General features: G+C 33.1%; 2 protein-coding genes across 2 annotated transcripts; one reads left to right on the top strand and one right to left on the bottom strand.

Moving 5' to 3' along the window:
• Positions 1 to 9,509: 9,509 nt before the first annotated feature.
• Positions 9,510 to 9,686, top strand: K441DRAFT_575238 (uncharacterized protein; the record flags this gene model as incomplete). Its single annotated transcript, XM_067644152.1, has 1 exon — positions 9,510 to 9,686. A coding segment is annotated over one exon (177 nt), but the record flags the coding sequence as incomplete, so codon positions are not given.
• Positions 9,687 to 11,509: 1,823 nt separating this feature from the next.
• K441DRAFT_461095 (uncharacterized protein) lies at positions 11,510 to 11,880 on the bottom strand (the record flags this gene model as incomplete). The annotated part of the gene is made up of 2 exons (XM_067641775.1): positions 11,510 to 11,675; positions 11,726 to 11,880. Coding segments are annotated over 2 exons (321 nt in total), but the record flags the coding sequence as incomplete, so codon positions are not given.
• Between the last annotated feature and the right edge of the window lie 3,929 nt (positions 11,881 to 15,809).

Genomic DNA, 15,809 nt, shown 5'->3' with positions numbered 1-15,809 from the left:
CTATAGGTACTGCTATAAGTCTTTAATAATAAGGGGTATCTTAGAGGTATCCCCTTTACGGTATACTTTCTAGTAAGTAGTTGCTTAACCGGCGATATAGTATGCCCGCTTTATAGGTTTATTAAAGATAAGACACTTAGTCTAATTATTACGCACGACCTTAATATATCGCCTTCCGTTTGACGTTAGAATGGTACATCGGGAAAATATTCGCAGGATGAGATTCAAGTAGACTTTGTTTAGCGCGTTTCGCGTAATTGACATGCAAATTAACTAACTCGACACGCAATTGACCAACTTGACACGCAATTAACCAACTTGACATATTTAAAAGTTAAATAACACGCAGTTGACCTAATTAACAACTTTAAAAGCTAACTATATATTCCTTGACACGCAGTTAACCTACTTAGCAACTTTAAAAGCTAACTGCATATTCCTTGACACGCAGTTAACCTATTTAACAACTTTAAAAGCTAACTGTATATTCCTTGACATGCAATTAAGGTAAAGTTATATGCCAATTACACAATCTTATACAATCTTATATAGTTTTATTACTTAGAGGCTCTACACAAGGCTCTACATAAGGCTCTGCACAAGGCTCTACACGAAGCTCTACACGAAGCTCTACACGAAGCTCTACACGAAGCTCTACACGAAGCTCTACGTACAGAGGCTCTGCACGAGGCTCTGCGCGAAGCTCTGCATACGGAGGCTCTACACGAAGCTCTGCATCGGGTCCCCGCTATATTCCCGATAGCCTCTACACGTGTCTCTGCCTATGTAGCCGCCTTATTTTTCACCCTCCTTCCTCCTTACATCCTCCCTGCCTGGGAGGCACTAGAACGGTAGCCAGCAGAGGACCGTTGCTAGAACTAGATGACTATCGCTAGAACCAGACGACCGTCCGCCAGAGCCAGACGACTGTCGTCAGAGACAGACGACCGTCGCTAGAGCCCAGACGACCGTACCAGAACCAGACGACCGTCGCCAGAGCCAGACGACCGTCGCCAGAGCCAGACGACTGTCACCAGAGACAGACGACCGTCGCTAGAACCAGACGACCGTCGCCAGAACCAGACGACCGTTACCAGAACCGGACGACCGTCGCCAGAGCCAGACAACCGTCGCCAGAACCAGACGACAACGACTAGCCAGCGAACACTATAAACGATTCGATCGATCGATCGAATCAAGGTAGCACAGACAGGTAGGCACAAACAGGGAGATGCTGACGGGTAGGCAGATGCAGACAGGTAAGCAGATGCAGACAGGTAGGCAGATGCTGACGGGTAGGCAGATATAGACAGGTAGGCAGATGCAAATAGGTAGGCGATGCAGACGGTAGGCAATGTAGACAGGTAAGCAGATGCAGACAGGTAGGCAGATGCTGACGGGTAGGCAGATATAGATAGGTAGGCAGATGCAAACAGGTAGGCGATGCAGACGGTAGGCAATGCAGGCAGGTAGGTAGATAGGTAGGTAAGTCAATAGGTAGATAGGTAGAAGAGAACCATCGCTATATTATATTAAATTATCTAAAATAATAATATTTATTTTGCTAGCCTTATAAATAGCTTTAAAGTAGCTTTTGTTTATTTAAAATATGCTATTAGTATAAAAGAGGTAAATATAATTGTGGTTGCCAAATGCGTAGATTACTGGCAGGTTGCGCGCAGGCTGCGTGTCAAAAAAACACGATATAGGCTAGTCGGTCGAGTTGCCAAATGCCCTCAACTGCGCGCCAATTGCGTCAACCACCAGCTATTGAGGCTATTGGTAGGGTACCATATTTTGCCGATGTAAGGTTAAACCTAAGCTGCTCCTTATTTATTTAGAGAAATCCTAATATTGCTAAGGTAAATTGTAGTCCGTCTTTATTAATATTAAATAGTAATAATATAATGCCTCCTACCTGGTTATACTCCTATAGCCGTATAATAGATTTATAGAGGGTAAAACTTAGGATAAAGCGATGAGTGTCCTAAGCGGCAAAGACTTCTCTTATATATTTTCCTAAATTAAACCATACCTATGAGGCTATATTAGTATTTAGATTACTCTTTAGCTCTCTTAGTATAAGTATATACGACTAATAGTATTAAGAGCTTTTGCTAGCTGTTAGATTATTCATAAAACTAATATCTAGCTTTTACTTTACTATAGACCCTTATAAGGGCTGCTTAGTATATATAATAAGCGTTCGTTATATCTTTAGGGCGGACCTATACTCCTCTATAAAGCCTAAAAATGATTTAATTAGATTATTAAACCACTCTAGGACATTATATTGCTCTGCGCTTTTGGGCTAGTTACGCTAGCCGCCCTTAGCGTATAGTAAATTGTCCCCTTTCTTATATTTCTTAAAAACGGCAGCGCTTGCCTCTTTAAGACCTTCTACTCCCTTAAAGAATGCTTTATATAAGCCAGGAATCCCTATATAAAGAGGGCTTAGCTTCTCCTTTAAAATATAATCCACGTATTTCCTATATTTAAACGAGTTAGTAAAGCTGCTTATATTGCGTAGATGTGGGGTTTAAACGTAGAATGGTAGCGGTTAGGGGGGAGGCGTAGACTTTGTAACGGTGGCGATAGTTTTACTCTAAATGTCCTTATCTAATTTATAATTAAGAACTGTTTTTAGGAGAGGGGTAAACTGTTTAATATTAAAGTTATTGGAATTAACTAAAGGGAGAAGTTAAAGAAGGTTACTATAAAGAGTGCCGCGGCTAGCGCTAAACAGGAGTAGTTAAGTAGTGGGAAGGTTTTATAATGCTAGGATAAGGTTAATAATGAGATTCTTAAGCCCTATATATGTTAAACGGGACCTATAGTAGACTAATTAATAATTACCTTTATTACCTATTTGGTGCAATAAGTCTAAAGAGCTAAAGATACCTAGATTTTAATAAGTTGAGTTAAATAAATTATAAAAGTCATTCAGTCCTTCCCTAATAGGTTTAGCTTTAATTATCTCTAATTTAAAGAGATTCGCTATTGCGGGTAAACGCAATAAAAGCTATATTGGGGTAGCCGGCGTAGTAGGCGGATAGGTAAATAAAAAGGGGAGATTAAAGAGGCTAGTATATAATAGACGGTATAATAGCAGAGAATTAAATAAATATAGGAAGGTTAAAAACATATTAGGCGCGTCTTATAATAAGAGAATAACTAGGGAGAAAAGTGTAAGGAAGGAAGCAAGGTGCGAGTAAATAAGCAAAGGATTAAAGATTTGGTGTAGAAAAGTTAAGCTAATTTAAAGTGGCTTAGACTAAGGCTTTATAGGGCTTAGTTAAATACTAAGCAAAAAGTTGCAGGCAGCATTTATTAGTAATTATGGTTATTAGCTTTTAGTTTATTCTATAACGCGTAAGGCTTAAATAAAGTAAGGCTCTAATATAGTGATGCTAAAAGGCGCTAGGTAAGGTACAGCTAGCGACAGCGGGTTAATTATTAGGTTAGTCGTATAAGCACCTATAATTAATTACATAGCTGGTCCTAAAATAAGCTAAACCTAATATACTAAATATAGATATAGTTAACCCTATTTTATAGCGCGTAATTAACCTATTTCCTGTAACCGGGATCTAGTTCTTAGAACTGGATCCTTTTTTAGGATTACGCCCTTTTTATAGTAGTTAATTGGTTTGCTTTATAAACCTAAATTAGGATCTTAGTTTTAGAATTAAATTCCGTTCCTAAAATTATAACTTAAGCTATAACTAAAAATAGCTTCTTTCTTCTAAGACTATTAAACCGCTTAGCTTAACGCTATACCTTTTTAGTTACGTTTAGTACGTTTAGCTTAGAATTAGAATAGGATATAGTCTTTAGAATTAGATCTAGTTCTTAAAATAAGATTCTATTTTTAATATTAAGAGAAATATCCTATATTTATCCTTAATATTCCCACCTTATTAATATAAAATTTAGAGTTAACCTATACTCTAGTTACCTATAAAAACGCTAGAGACTTTAATACCTTAACTTTAATTCTTTATAGAGGACTAAGTAAGTTATAGGGCGGCTAACTTATTGCTACTAAGTATATAAAGGTAGAGGACTTATAAGCTTACTATAAGCGAGTTCTTAACTTTAATTTAATATATATATAAATAATAATAAGATACTCTTAATATAGAAGCAACTAGATAGAAAAATAATACTAAGCTAAGGAAATCCTAATTAGCGCCTTAATTTTTAGCGCTAGAAAACATAAACGTAATTACAAAAATCTTTTCTTATAAGAAATTTCTTATTTCTTTAGCTTCTTGGAGGCTCTATCTACAGTATAATCTACCTTTCTTTTACGTGTCCCTCTTATTAATAGATCTTCTAAATAATTATCTAGCGCCTCTTTTGGTTGGTCTCTTTACTTATATAGTTTACCCCTTTAAGCTATCTCTATTATAATATCTTTAAGCGGTTTATATATCCTAGCATAATAATAGAGGCAATGTGGGTTCTTAGTATAGTATAATATAAGTCTCTTATACGGTATACCCGCGGGTAAAACCTAGGTAGAATACTAGGATACTATTATAATAGGACTATATATAGATATAACTAATCTATATTTAAGGTTTTAGAGACGCTTTAAGTCCTTTATTATATAGTAAGTTGGCAACCATAATAAGAGATACTTTAGTTATCCGTCTAAAATTATAGCATTGGAAATTATTAACACTTTAGTTAGGGGAGGTATATCTTTAAGGAAATTTATAAAATTGGCTAAACTATTCTTTACTTAATTATTAGTATTACTAAATAATATATAGGTGTTTTATAAACATACCTAGAGGTACTAGTAAACCTTTAATATAAACCTCTTTTAGTTAAGGTAAGTTTATCTTAGCCTCACCATGGCTCTCTATTAGCTTAGGTAAGACTATTTTAGTTTTACTGCGGCCTTCTAGGCTCTTAAGGTAATTGGCGTATATTTCTATATCCTCTTATATATTACCCTCCGTATTATTATTAATTTTATAAGAGTTAATCTCCTTAGTTGTATAAGTAGGTATAGAGGGTATCTGCTAGGATAAGCCTTTAATATGGTTTTCTTTTGGTTAAAATAAGTCTATCTTAGCCTCGCTATAGTCCTCTATTGGCTTAGGTAAGTCTATTTTAGTTTTGCCATGGCCTTCCAATCCCCTAAGATAATTAAGGTATATTTTTTTTTGTATACCTCCCTAAACCGTATCCTCTTGTATATCGCCCTTTATATTATTATCGTTTTTATAAGAATTAGCCTTATTAGGTGTTTAAGTAGGCGTATAAGGTATCTATTTCTATATAAGGTCGGAAAGCTACAATTATTTCTTCTCCACGCTACTAGATGCTGTGTCTTTATTATTAATATAATTCTAGGATAATTTAAGGTTTTTAGTAGGTTAATAATTAGGTATATTATCTTTGGGGCGATAGCATATTGTAATATTTTTATAAGCACTGATTAAGGACCTATAGGTTATATTAGCAATATATCTAAGCTTAGTTAAGGTAATATATATAATATTTAGTATTCTTATAAGGATAGTAAGGGATATATAGTTAAGAGGTTAGATTTAAAGGTAAGTTAAATTAATGGTATATAAGAACCAGGAGCATAACGTTTATATTCTATTTCTCTCTTAAGGCGGAGCTAGAACAGAAGGTAGAAGGAAAAGGCGGAGTATACTAGCCGCCCCTTTCTACTTTATGTGGTATCTATGGTACAATATTTAGTAGCTATAATTACTCTTAGCTTATATATTGTCTGTGCCCGAGACTATAGGTGCCTAAAGTAATCTATAAGTAAGGCATTATTAGGGGTAGCTATTAGCTAAGCTACTGCTAAACTTAAATAGCTAATAATCCCCAACAGACGCTATATGCCTTAGTGGGGTTTAGAAGCGTTCGTATAAAGTTATAAACTAAAATTAAAAGTTAACAATGACCCCTAATAACGCCTCTCTTAGTAGGAATAGTATTATATAATCTACTTTTAACGCCTATCCTTCCCAGGGCAAGATACTACCTAAGTAGTAAACTTATCCTAGCTAGTCAATCTTATATATTAACCCCCTATCTATAGTAAAGGAGCTATTAGTACCTCTGGGGTGGTTTAATTACTATTTTAGCTAAGCCCTTTATAAGCGCTCCGCCTTATACGGGCGGTAATTAACTCCTATTAATCTGCCTTGCGTTAGGGGAGATCTTTTACTTAAAGCATTAAGTAGCCGGTACTTAGAGGTCTATAGGCTTATTCTATATCCTAATAATATTAACTATAATTTCTCCTTAAGTAGTATCCGCAACCCTAAGTACCTACGAGTGTAGCGTCCCTAAATTATTAGCTAGTAAGTAGGCGTTTATGGATAGAGAAACCGACTCTAGAGATAACGGCAATATAGAGGCGTTAGCTAGTTAGGAAAGTAACTTTAGTAATAAGGATTAAGAATAGGACGCAGAGATATTATATAACGGAGAAAATGGTTTTAGTACTAAAGATTAAGAAATAGGGGCAGATAGTAATAAAGAAATATTAAGTAACGAGGCTATATAGGTGACGGTTAGATACGGTGGCCTTGGCCCTATAGTTTTAAATCTATAAGTATAGGATATAAATATAAAGAAGATTTCTAATAAAAGCTAGTAAAAGGGTTAAAACTTTGGCCTTTTTTTATTTAGCCTATCGCGAAACAAAATAATATTTTACTATTCCTACTAAAGTCTCTACCCGCTTAACTTATAGCGAGCTATAAAGTATTCGCGATAATCTATACTTTTACTTAGATAAATTTATTTACTACCTTAAAAGCAATAATAGAAGGTAAATCTATACTAATAATTTAGGATTTTTTAAATTTCTTATAGACCTAGGACGTATGCCACCTTAGTAACTATTAGTTGTGTTTAAGACTACGGTACTTATAGATTTATATCTTAAGGATATAAATATATTTTTTTATAGTATTTTCTTTTTATTTAAATTATTTCTCTACTTATAGTATATAGCGGTTATTTATCTATTCTGGTATAGTAGGGAGGGGTAGTTAGGTGTAAGGGTACTTTTGGTCCCTTACTCGGCTACGCCCCGGGAGCTCTTAGGGGCTGCTAAGGCTAGCCTTCGGCTAGGCCTTGGCCACCCCTTATAAGCTCCTCGGGCTTGCAGCCTCCTTCCTCCCCCATCGGTTCGTCTCTGTACTTAGGCTATTGCCTACCCTCATTACCATATCGTCCTCTTCCATCGACTCCCTATACGACTCATGCTCGGCTTGCCTACTCCCTACCGTACACCCTAGCAATACTGCCTTATATTAGGTTACGCGAGAGGGGTTAGACTTATAGCTACGCTTATAGGGCTGTTTATATAGGAACTTCTTTAAGTATATATAAGGGGTCTTTATATAGGAACTTCTTTAATATTTCTAGATCTAGGACTTATATATATCTTTTTTTTATAGTTTTAGTATTTTCCTAATATTTGCTTCCCATTTATATACTAGGCATTAATAGAGGGCGCTAGGTTAGATTACCCTACTTATACAATTACTCTGCTTATATAATTACTTTACTTATATAATTGCTTAGCTTATATAATTACCTAGTTTATATAATTACCTAGCTTGTATAATTACCTAGCTTATATAATTACCTAGTTTATACAATTACCTAGCTTATATAATTACTTAGCTTGTATAATTACTTAGTTCGCACAATTGCCTAGCTTATACGATTACCTAGCTTATAGGATTGCCTAGCTCCTATAAGCACTATGCTTATACGGTTACCTAGCTTGTATAATTACTTAGCTTATAGAATTAGCTAGCTCCTATAAGTATTTAGCTCGTATAATTACCTAGTTTATATAATCGCCTAGCTCGCATAATTACCTAGCTTATAGGATTGCATAGCTCCTATAAGCACTATACTTATAGGATTACCTAGCTTATAGGATTAGCTAGCTCCTATAAGCATTTAGCTCGCATAATTAAAGCCGAAGTTATTAAACCTATTAATACCCTATTTATACACTAGGCATTAATTAGAGGGCGCTAGGTTAGACTACTCTACTTATATAATTACCTAGCTTATAGGATCCCCTAGCTCCTACGAGCTCCTAACTCCTATAACCTCCTAGCTTATAGGACTAAAGCTATAACTGCTAAATCCGTTAAGATCCTAGCTATACGTACGTTAGAGCAGGCACTTGTAATATTATTAGGTTAGTATAGGGGTGTATATAAAAGATAGGCCGGTATATAGGATGTATTAATATATAGCTAGGGAAAAAGTAGAATAGTGTAATTAGTGGGCCGGTACGTAGGAATATAATACTATTTAACTTTACTTAATATGGCTTAGAGGATTGTAGAGCCTTAACCTAAGCTATAGGAACACATCCTTTAACTAAGCCTCTATTATATAACTACTAACTACTTTTAGGCGCTGCGGCTATATACCCCACTACTTACCCTTCCTAAAACTTTAGAAGTTATACTAGTCCTTAGTTAAGTAACTAACGTTTAAAGCTTTAACTAATTAGCCAAATCCGTTATAAATTAGATGAACTTCTTAATGTATATATAGAGGCTTTAGAGCTATGCTTAATAAAGCAAAGTTCTTATTCTTAATTGTCCTATTTAACACTAAATTACTCCCTTAAATGTTGCTTAAGATGTAGTTGAAACTAGAGAAACATGCTATCTAAGAGTGTTTTATTTAGCTTAGCGTAGCTTATAAATAGCGAGAAATATAGCGACTTAAAACTTGTATACTAGGGGCTGGAGTTTAAAGTCTATAAAGCGATTATATACACCTAATCTCCTATACTTATAGCTGCCTATAATAGAGGCTTTTAGGTAAAAGCTAACTAAATATTTAGTGGAATTAACCCTAACTAACTAATTAATGGGTAGGAGGCGGCGATTAATATTATAAATATTAACGAGTTTAATTCTGGCACTATTAAGAGGATAATCTAATTTATATATAAGAGGGATTATAAGAATAGTAAGGAGGAGTAAGGATTTAATATTAACGATGCTAATGCCTTATCGCTATCTAAACTAGATAATAGCAGTGGCGATAATAAAGATATAACGATACGGCCGACGACGGCCTATATTACACTTCGTCACGTCTATATTAATATAATTGCTAATTACTATAATATACTATAGCTAAAAGAGCTTATAAATATAAAATTTTAATATATTCTAGGAACTAGCTAGTCCATAAACGGGTTTTTTAATATTGTAAAGGATGTCTTTAGCCTAATAGGCGACTTAGTATTATATAATATAATTACCTTAATAGCGGCCGAGTATATTAAAGAGCTTATTAAACTTAAGGACTTTATAGAGCTAGACGTTATAGGCGATTTCGCTATTAGTATTATACGGATAACGATTACCGCATCTAAGGACATAGAGGAAAATTTTATGCTAAAACTTTAAGCTATTTAATCTTAGCTATAATAAACAGAATTACTGCTTTAATCCGCTAAGGTAAGGTATGCCGCGGCTGAGCGTAAAAGTAAAAACATTAATAACTGTCTTAATACCCTCTATATAATTAGGACCTGTTATAATATTAGTTATAGAGCTAAGTTTACATGTTATATTAAGGATAGTAGTTATCTATCTAACCCTAATTACCCTTATATACTTTATTGTAAAAGGTGCAAGCGTTATATATAAGTAAAGATATATAGCTTAGGAAATCGGCTTAGGTAGGAAGTTATTATATAATACTTCTCTTCCTTTCTCTATTTAGGTTAATCTAAGAAATTTAAATATATATCTCGTCTATAGTCGATCCGTTAGATATTATATAGTAACTATATTATCTATTTCCTATTAGCCTCCTCTTACCTTATCCCTTACTCTACCCTTTATCTCATTCTCTACCTTACCCTCACTCTTACCCTTACCCTTACCCTTACCTTACCTATTACCCCTTGTCCCCCCGGAATGAATTATAAAATCCTAGTTATTATATCTATTTTACTAAATACTAGAATAGGATTGGATGATAATAGACTAAAATAAAATAAAAAGTGGTAAAGAATAATAAGATAAACGCGTAATGACTAGGAAAAGGTCCTATGTATACTAAGCGTATAGTTCTAAAGATGCATTTTATGCTTAAGGGTTACTTTATAAACGTTATATTTAATCTTACCCTACTATAGGAGTTTAGAGAGATGTGCTTATTAGAAATGCTTTATAAGAGTAGTTAGAGTATAAAACCTATATATACGCTTACTAATTAGTAGCTTTTAGTTCCTAAGGCAGATAAAGTATATCTTTAGTCTTTTCTCCTTATATAAGGATAACTTTGCACTCTCTAGCGCTTTAGCCGCTTCTAAAATTGTTGGAATCACGGGGGGGGGGGTTTTGGTTTCAATCGTCTTTTTTTTCTTTCTTTCTTTCCTTCTTCTCTACTTCTATAGGTGGAATTTGGTAGACCTCCTAAGCTCGCTTAGCTCACGTAATTAACCCAATTAGTTATAAGTAACTGTGTCTACTGTATTACAGAACCTTATTCAGACAAAAATCTTAGTATCTTCTTTAATTTTAACTTGGCTAAGGGCGATACCTACCCTAAACTATCTTTAGTAATGACTTAGCTAATACGCTCTACCTTCCTTAATATTACAGTAATCTATAACTGTATTAATGGTATTATTACATCTACGTATCTTATCTTTTAATAACGTGCTAGGTAGCGTTATAATTACTTTAATAAGGCGTTTGTGTTTAGCTAATCTATTATTATTAGATTCTAAGGTTACTTTAATATCCTCACTAAATATAACTCTGGAAAGTTACCGCTTAATATTAATTATAGCTTATTTGTTATTTTAATTCTTCTTAATATTTTCTAATAGCGCATTTCTCTAACGTTGCCTTTTATTTATAATTTCTTGGCTAAGCTTTTGGTATTCTATGCTTTCTGCGGTTTTGCGCTTAAGGCTAAGCGTTAGCTTATTTTAAACTTTGATTAAGGAACAAATATATAGGTTCTTATTTATTAATAAGGATTGTTCTGTTATTAGGTGCTGTGGCCACTATAGGTTAATTAATTGGCTTATTTAGTATACTGCTTTTATTAACTTTTCTTAAAGCTCTAAGCCTTAAACGATTGCTTGTATATCTACGTTAACACGCCGCGAAAGGTAGTGCTTTAGAAACGTTTAAGCGTCGGCATACTATATTATTAGGTTCTAGAGGGCGTTACTTACGTTACCTAGGTAGTATAGGTGTTAGAAAGGTTTTAGTAGAACTAGCTCTATATAATAGAACTTATTATTTTTATTAAATGCCTTACCTACGCCGTAATGGAGACTATATAGACGCGCAACCTGCTAAAATCCTGTAATTACGCTAAGGTCCTTAATCTAGGGTAAAAGAGTTAAATATAGTAAAGGCTGGTTAAGTAAGACCTTGTGGCCGTAGGGGGTTTTAATTAATTGCTAAAATACAGGGATATTATCTAGGTCTAAATAGAGTAGTAGCGGTAACTTATTACGCCTAGGCTTAATATATAGCTTGCTAAGCTGCTTTGCGGACGTTAGATTAGGGGCTATAAAAGCTTTATCCGCAAAAAGAAGGCCTAGGAGAAAGACGTAAGGGCTAAGAATAAGCGAAGGGTTAAAGATAATTTTAGGAATTGAGAAAGTATTACTGGTTTTCTGTAAGCGTAAGGAGAGGAATAGGGTAGAAAGGGAATATACGTTTCTTTTATGCCAAAATATTCCTTAGTGAATTTAAATGTAAACTTAGGCATGATCTTATAAGGCCCGCCTTTTGGGTTATAAATAAGTGTAATTATTATATGTTGGTAGCATAGGTTTAGAAGAGCTTTAGGTTGGCTTATAGTATAAAGACCTAGTTATATTAAGAAATGCACTTATATTCGATATTATCCAACTATATATCGCTTCCTTATTATAACTAAGTTAGTCTTAAGGACTAGGGTAAAATCCTTCGCGTCTATAACAGTCTTTTCTTACTTTTTCTCGCTTAGGCTATATTTCTCCGCCAGTTTCTAAAGTACTTAAGAAAAATATCTTAGCTTTACCTTACCTTACTAGGTTAAAGGATTAACTAGGAATATAATTACCTTATATATCTAGCGGTTTAGTTTACTAGCAATTTTCCCTCTAGTTGCTCTCTTATATATAAGGCGATAGTACTTCTAGTATAGGCTAAGTAAGCTAGAAACCTTTATCCCGTACTATTTTCTACTACCTTTCCCTTATTTCTAGTTTAGGGACTAGTTAAAGAAGCTATAAAGGAGCTAAAGCGAGAGGACTTGGTATGTTTTCTTAGGGTCTTTCCCTATATAGGTGTGGTATCTAGAAATTATTAGCTCTCTGCTAAGTTAGGCCTAAGAGAAAGCCGCTAAATAGGTTATTACTTACTAATACTAGTATTCTTTAATGCGGTTAAGGAGAGCTATAGTGGCATTAGCGTAGTCCTATGTCGTAAAATTGGATTCCTTAAACTCTTTTAACTGTTTAAGGTAATATTCTAGTAGATAGTTTTAATCCTTATAAAGCCATACTTAAGCGGACGCTTTATAAGCATTTTCAGATTTAGTAGTACTATTAGTATTACTGTTAAGGATAGTCGGTTCTGTTCGGTAACTGTTACTATCGCTGTCTATATCTATATACTTATTATTAGTAACGCTAAATAATAAGCTACGATTTAATAATTAAGCGCGCCGCATTTTGGGGAGCTAGAAGAGAACTTAGGGTAGTAATAGCGGAAAGGATATAGAGAGTAATATAGGGTTAAGGAGATAGAAGGGTAAAGAATAAGAGAAACGGGGCCTAGGTTAAACGGATTAGAGGTAGGAGCTATAGAGTATATATAGGTTTAGCGCCAGGCGCGTAGAAGGGTTATACTTTTAGATAAACTAGTCTGCCTATAAAAAATAGGGCACAGGCTAAGTAAGCGAGAGGCTTAACGTTAGACCGGCAAGTAAGAGGCTTAGGACGACAGGGAGTTTTAGCGACACGACCTCTAAAAACGGCGACAGAACCCTCTAAAACCGGCAGTTAGATCTCTATTTTCTTTTTTAATAGAGTAATAAAATTAACGTTACTAGCTAGTTATAATAATTAGACATAAAGGATTTAATAAAAGGCATTAGGAATAATAAAGGTTATTAAATTAAAGATAGAAATGCTATACCTTTAATAGACGACTTAAAGATAGGAGATATCTTTAAGGATAAAGATAAAGAGGAGGGGGATAGTGTTATGGACCTTATATTAGCAGTAGTGCGATTACTAAGAATAGATATAAATAGGTTAGTTAAGATAATATAGGAGGCGCTAAAACTAATTAAGCTATAGAATAAGGGGTAGCTAAGTTATATAGCTAGTTATGTTATAAGTTTAGAATGTAGAAATATAAAAATATAGGAATGTAAGATACTGACGTACTTATACACTAACGTACTAAACCCTTTATTATAGGGAGGAGTTATATATTTAAGGACGCACGGTCTCTATAAATAGTTTTTCTTCTTTATAGTAAATCTTAAAATATAATTAAAGTTAATCTATTAGGTAACCACTCCACTAGTTATTATTACGTTGTTAACTTCTTATTTACCTATATACCCGGCCTATTAATAAGTCTACCATAGTTCCTACTATAAGGCTTCGTTATAAGTAGATACTAATAGGTAAGTAGATATAGATAAGTAGGCAGATATAAATAGGTAGGTAATGTAGACAGGTAGGTAATGTAGGTAGGTAGGTAGATAGGTAGGAAGGTAAGTTAATAGGTAAATAAGTAGAAGAGAAACATCGCTATATTATATTAAACTATCTAAAATAATAATATTAATTTTACTAGCCTTATAAATAGCTTTAAAGTAGCTTTTATTTATTTAAAATATGCTATTAGTATAAAAGAGGTAAATATAATTATGGTTACTAAATATATAGATTACTAGTAGGTTGTATATAGGTTACGCGTAGGCCACGCGTAGGCTATATATTTAAAAAAATAAAAAAAAACTTAATATAGGCTAGTCGGTTAAGTTACTAAATGCCCTTAACTACGCGCTAATTGCGTTAACTACTAACCATTAAGGCCATTAGTAAGGTACTATATTTTGCCAATATAGTTTAGTTACTTTTTAGTAACTTATAAGTTACTACTAGCTTTTAGTAATTATATTTAATTAATTTATCCTTATCTTTATATAGTATTACTGCTAATAGCTTCTTATTATTTTATAGTTTAGCCTTTTTACTTAGCGCGTCTACTCTTATATTTTCCGTCCCTTTAGTATACTAAATCTTAAAATAGTATTCTATAAGCATCTCTACCTATTTAACTTATCTCTAATTAAGTTCTTTTATTGTTAGAAACCCTGCTAGGTTTTTATAATCCGTTTTAACTATAAATAGTTTTTCTATACCTTATAAGAATGCTCTTTATTCTTTAAGTACTATAACTATACCTAATAACTCCTTATTATAGATGTTATAGTTTAGTTCTAATAGTGTTATCTTTTAACTATAGTATACTACTAGATACTATGCGCTCCTATACTTCTATAGTAGGTATACTCCTAGTATAAAGTCTAATACGTCTATTTCTACAACCGTCTTTAAGCCTAGTTAGTAGATTTTAAGGATTGGCTCCTAGGTAAACAATTCCTTAAGTTCTTTAAATAGCTTCTTTTACTTATTTCCTTATACCTATAGTTCCTCCTTTTTTATAAGTCTTATAAATAGTTTAATATTTTTTAACCACTATACTATAAACCTTCTATAGTAATTACAACCCCCTAAAAACGACCTTAACTATATTACGCTTTTTAGTTCTTATTAGCTTACTATAGCTTCTATCTTCTTTAAGTCCATATTAATATAACCTAGTTTAATAATAAATTTAATAAAATTGGTCTTCCTTGTAAAGAACTTATATTTCTTAATTACTACTAGCATTTATTCTTCCTATAGTCTCTTTAAAACCTATTTAACATATTCTCCGTATTCTTCCTTAGTTATTAAGTATATAATAATATTGTTAAGGTATATTATAACAAACTTATTTAAGTATTCTCTTAATACGTTATTAATTTATTTCTAAAATATGACTAGTGCGTTTATAAGTCCGAATTATATAACTAATAGTTTATATAGTTCTTCCTTTAACTTAAAGGCTGCCTTCTATTTATTGCCTTGCTTAATCTTAATCTAATAATATACCTATTTTAGATCTATCTTTATAAAGATTTACGCGTTACCTATCCTATCTTAGATTTCGCTAATTAAGGGTAAAGGATATCTATCCTTCCTAGTAATACTATTTAACTGTTTATAGTTAATACATAGCCTAAACTTTCTATTTTTCTTTAGTACGAATAGTATTGGATAACTTACTAATAACTATAATGGTCTAATATATCCCCTTTATAGGTTCTCCTAGATAAACTCTTTAAATACTTTTAACTTTTCTTTAGTTAGCTTATAGATTAGAAAAAACTTTAAACTTATTTCTAGTTTTAATTTTATCTTATAGTTCTATATAGTAGCCCTATCCTTTTTATTACTATTAGTAAAATATAGTTCCTTATTACTCTACTATCTATTAGCATTTAAAACTATTAATCTTACTAATTAATTTTTAAATTTAAGTATTGTCCTTAAATTCCTTTAAGGGTCGGAGGCTCTACTACTAGCTCCCTTTAGTCCTATAAGCCTTTACTTTTCCTAACTATTAGCTATTAGATCCTTATATACTTAGCTTATTCTTTAGCTAATACCTAGTTCGCTTTTTATCTTT

Source organism: Cenococcum geophilum (assembly GCF_001692895.1).
Source record: "Cenococcum geophilum 1.58 unplaced genomic scaffold K441scaffold_40, whole genome shotgun sequence".
Lineage (NCBI taxonomy): Eukaryota > Fungi > Ascomycota > Dothideomycetes > Gloniales > Gloniaceae > Cenococcum > Cenococcum geophilum.
This window is presented reverse-complemented; position numbering and strand designations above follow the sequence as displayed.